Consider the following 1,554-nt stretch of genomic DNA (forward strand, 5'->3'; position numbering starts at 1 on the left):
CTCCAACTCAAAAAAAAAAAAAAAAGAATATATATACACTTCTGACTTTAGCATCAAGACATTTCTCATTGAATTGATAAATATCCAATTTCTTTTGCTGAAGCATCTGAAGTTTACTGGAAAAATTAAACTTCTAATGCAAAATTAATGATTTAGATTATTGTCATCCTCTTAGGCCACAGGGAGAACACATAAGTGAAAACAAAAAAAGGAAAGTGAAAGTATAGGAAAATATTCAGAAAATGAAAACTAGGTATTCCCTATTAAAAGCCATGCTTAGGAAGACTGTCTACAGAGACCCTAGGGTTGAAGGTTCACACAGATCTCTGCTCAGCCAGGCCCCCAGCATCCTCATTTCCCAATGGCCCTCCTGCTCCCTCTACTGGCCGTCCTGGTGGTGTGCAGCTGTGGCCCTGCTGGATACCTGGGTTGTGACCTTCCTCAGAACCACGGCCTGCTTAGCAGGAAGACCTTGGTGCATCTGCGCCTGATGAGGAGAATCTCCCCTTTTTCGTGTCTTCAGGACAGAAACGACTTCAGATTCCCCCGGGAGGTGGTGGATGGCAGCCGGTTGCAGGAGGCCCAGGCCGTGTCTGTCTTCCACGGGATGCTGCAGCAGGTCTTCAACCTCTTCCACACAGAGCGCTCCTCTGCTGCCTGGAACACCACCCTCCTGGACAAACTCCTCGCTGGACTTCATCAGCAGCTGGAACATCTGGAGACCTGCTTGGTGCGGGCGGTGAGAGAGGAAGAGTCTGCCGGGGTGACTGAGGGCCCTGCAATGGCCTTGAAGAGGTACTTCCAGGGAATCCGGCTCTACCTGAAAGAGAAGAAATACAGTGGCTGTGCCTGGGAAGTTGTCAGAGTGGAAATCATGAGATCCATTTCTTTATCAAAAAAACTTTCAAGAACAACTGAGAAGTAAAGATAAAGACCTGGGCTCATCTTGAGTTGACTTATCTGCCATATCACACCTGCACATGCGCCTTTGGTCATTTCAAAAGAGATTCATTTCAGTTTTAGTCATAGAATTTATGGAAATAGTTCTGCAAATACTTTATCAGTGTACTAAACAAGGACATGTTAAAAAACACTTGGATTCAGGTGCATCAGTCCCTGAGATATTATTTTATTTATGTATTATTGCATCTCATATTTATAATATTTACATTTTCATATAAGAGATGTTTGCCTGTACGTTATATTAAAATTAGAAAACATGTGTACCTTTTCATTTTATTACATATTGTATTTTGTTATTTATTAAATTCTTGCCAAACAATACTTCCTGAATTTGTTTGTTCTAAAACCAAAATCCAAATCGTGGTTTTCTGAACCAAATTGAAAAACAGATGATAATATTTATTTACCTATCTGTTCACTCCCTGATGAACATTTATATCATATGTATAAAGTGACTATCAAACTGGCATCTTTTGAAATTGCTCTCAAGTAATCTAGGTGAATAAAGCAAACAGTTTAAAGTGTTGAAACTCCCCCCCCCTTCTCCTCACCATCCTCTGTGTTGAAACTTTTATTGTTACAAGAAAAAAC

General features: G+C 40.8%; 1 protein-coding gene across 1 annotated transcript; it reads left to right on the plus strand.

Moving 5' to 3' along the window:
• The first annotated feature begins 361 nt into the window (after window positions 1-361).
• Window positions 362-944, plus strand: LOC103260911 (interferon omega-1-like). The gene has a single exon (XM_008058563.1). It carries the CDS (start codon window positions 362-364, stop codon window positions 923-925), a length of 564 nt encoding a protein of 187 aa, XP_008056754.1. The 3' UTR covers window positions 926-944.
• The last annotated feature ends 610 nt before the right edge of the window (window positions 945-1,554 follow it).

This window comes from Carlito syrichta, unplaced genomic scaffold (genome assembly GCF_000164805.1).
Source record: "Carlito syrichta isolate Samal-C Ts95f unplaced genomic scaffold, Tarsius_syrichta-2.0.1 Scaffold303429, whole genome shotgun sequence".
NCBI classification, from domain to species: Eukaryota; Metazoa; Chordata; class Mammalia; order Primates; family Tarsiidae; genus Carlito; species Carlito syrichta.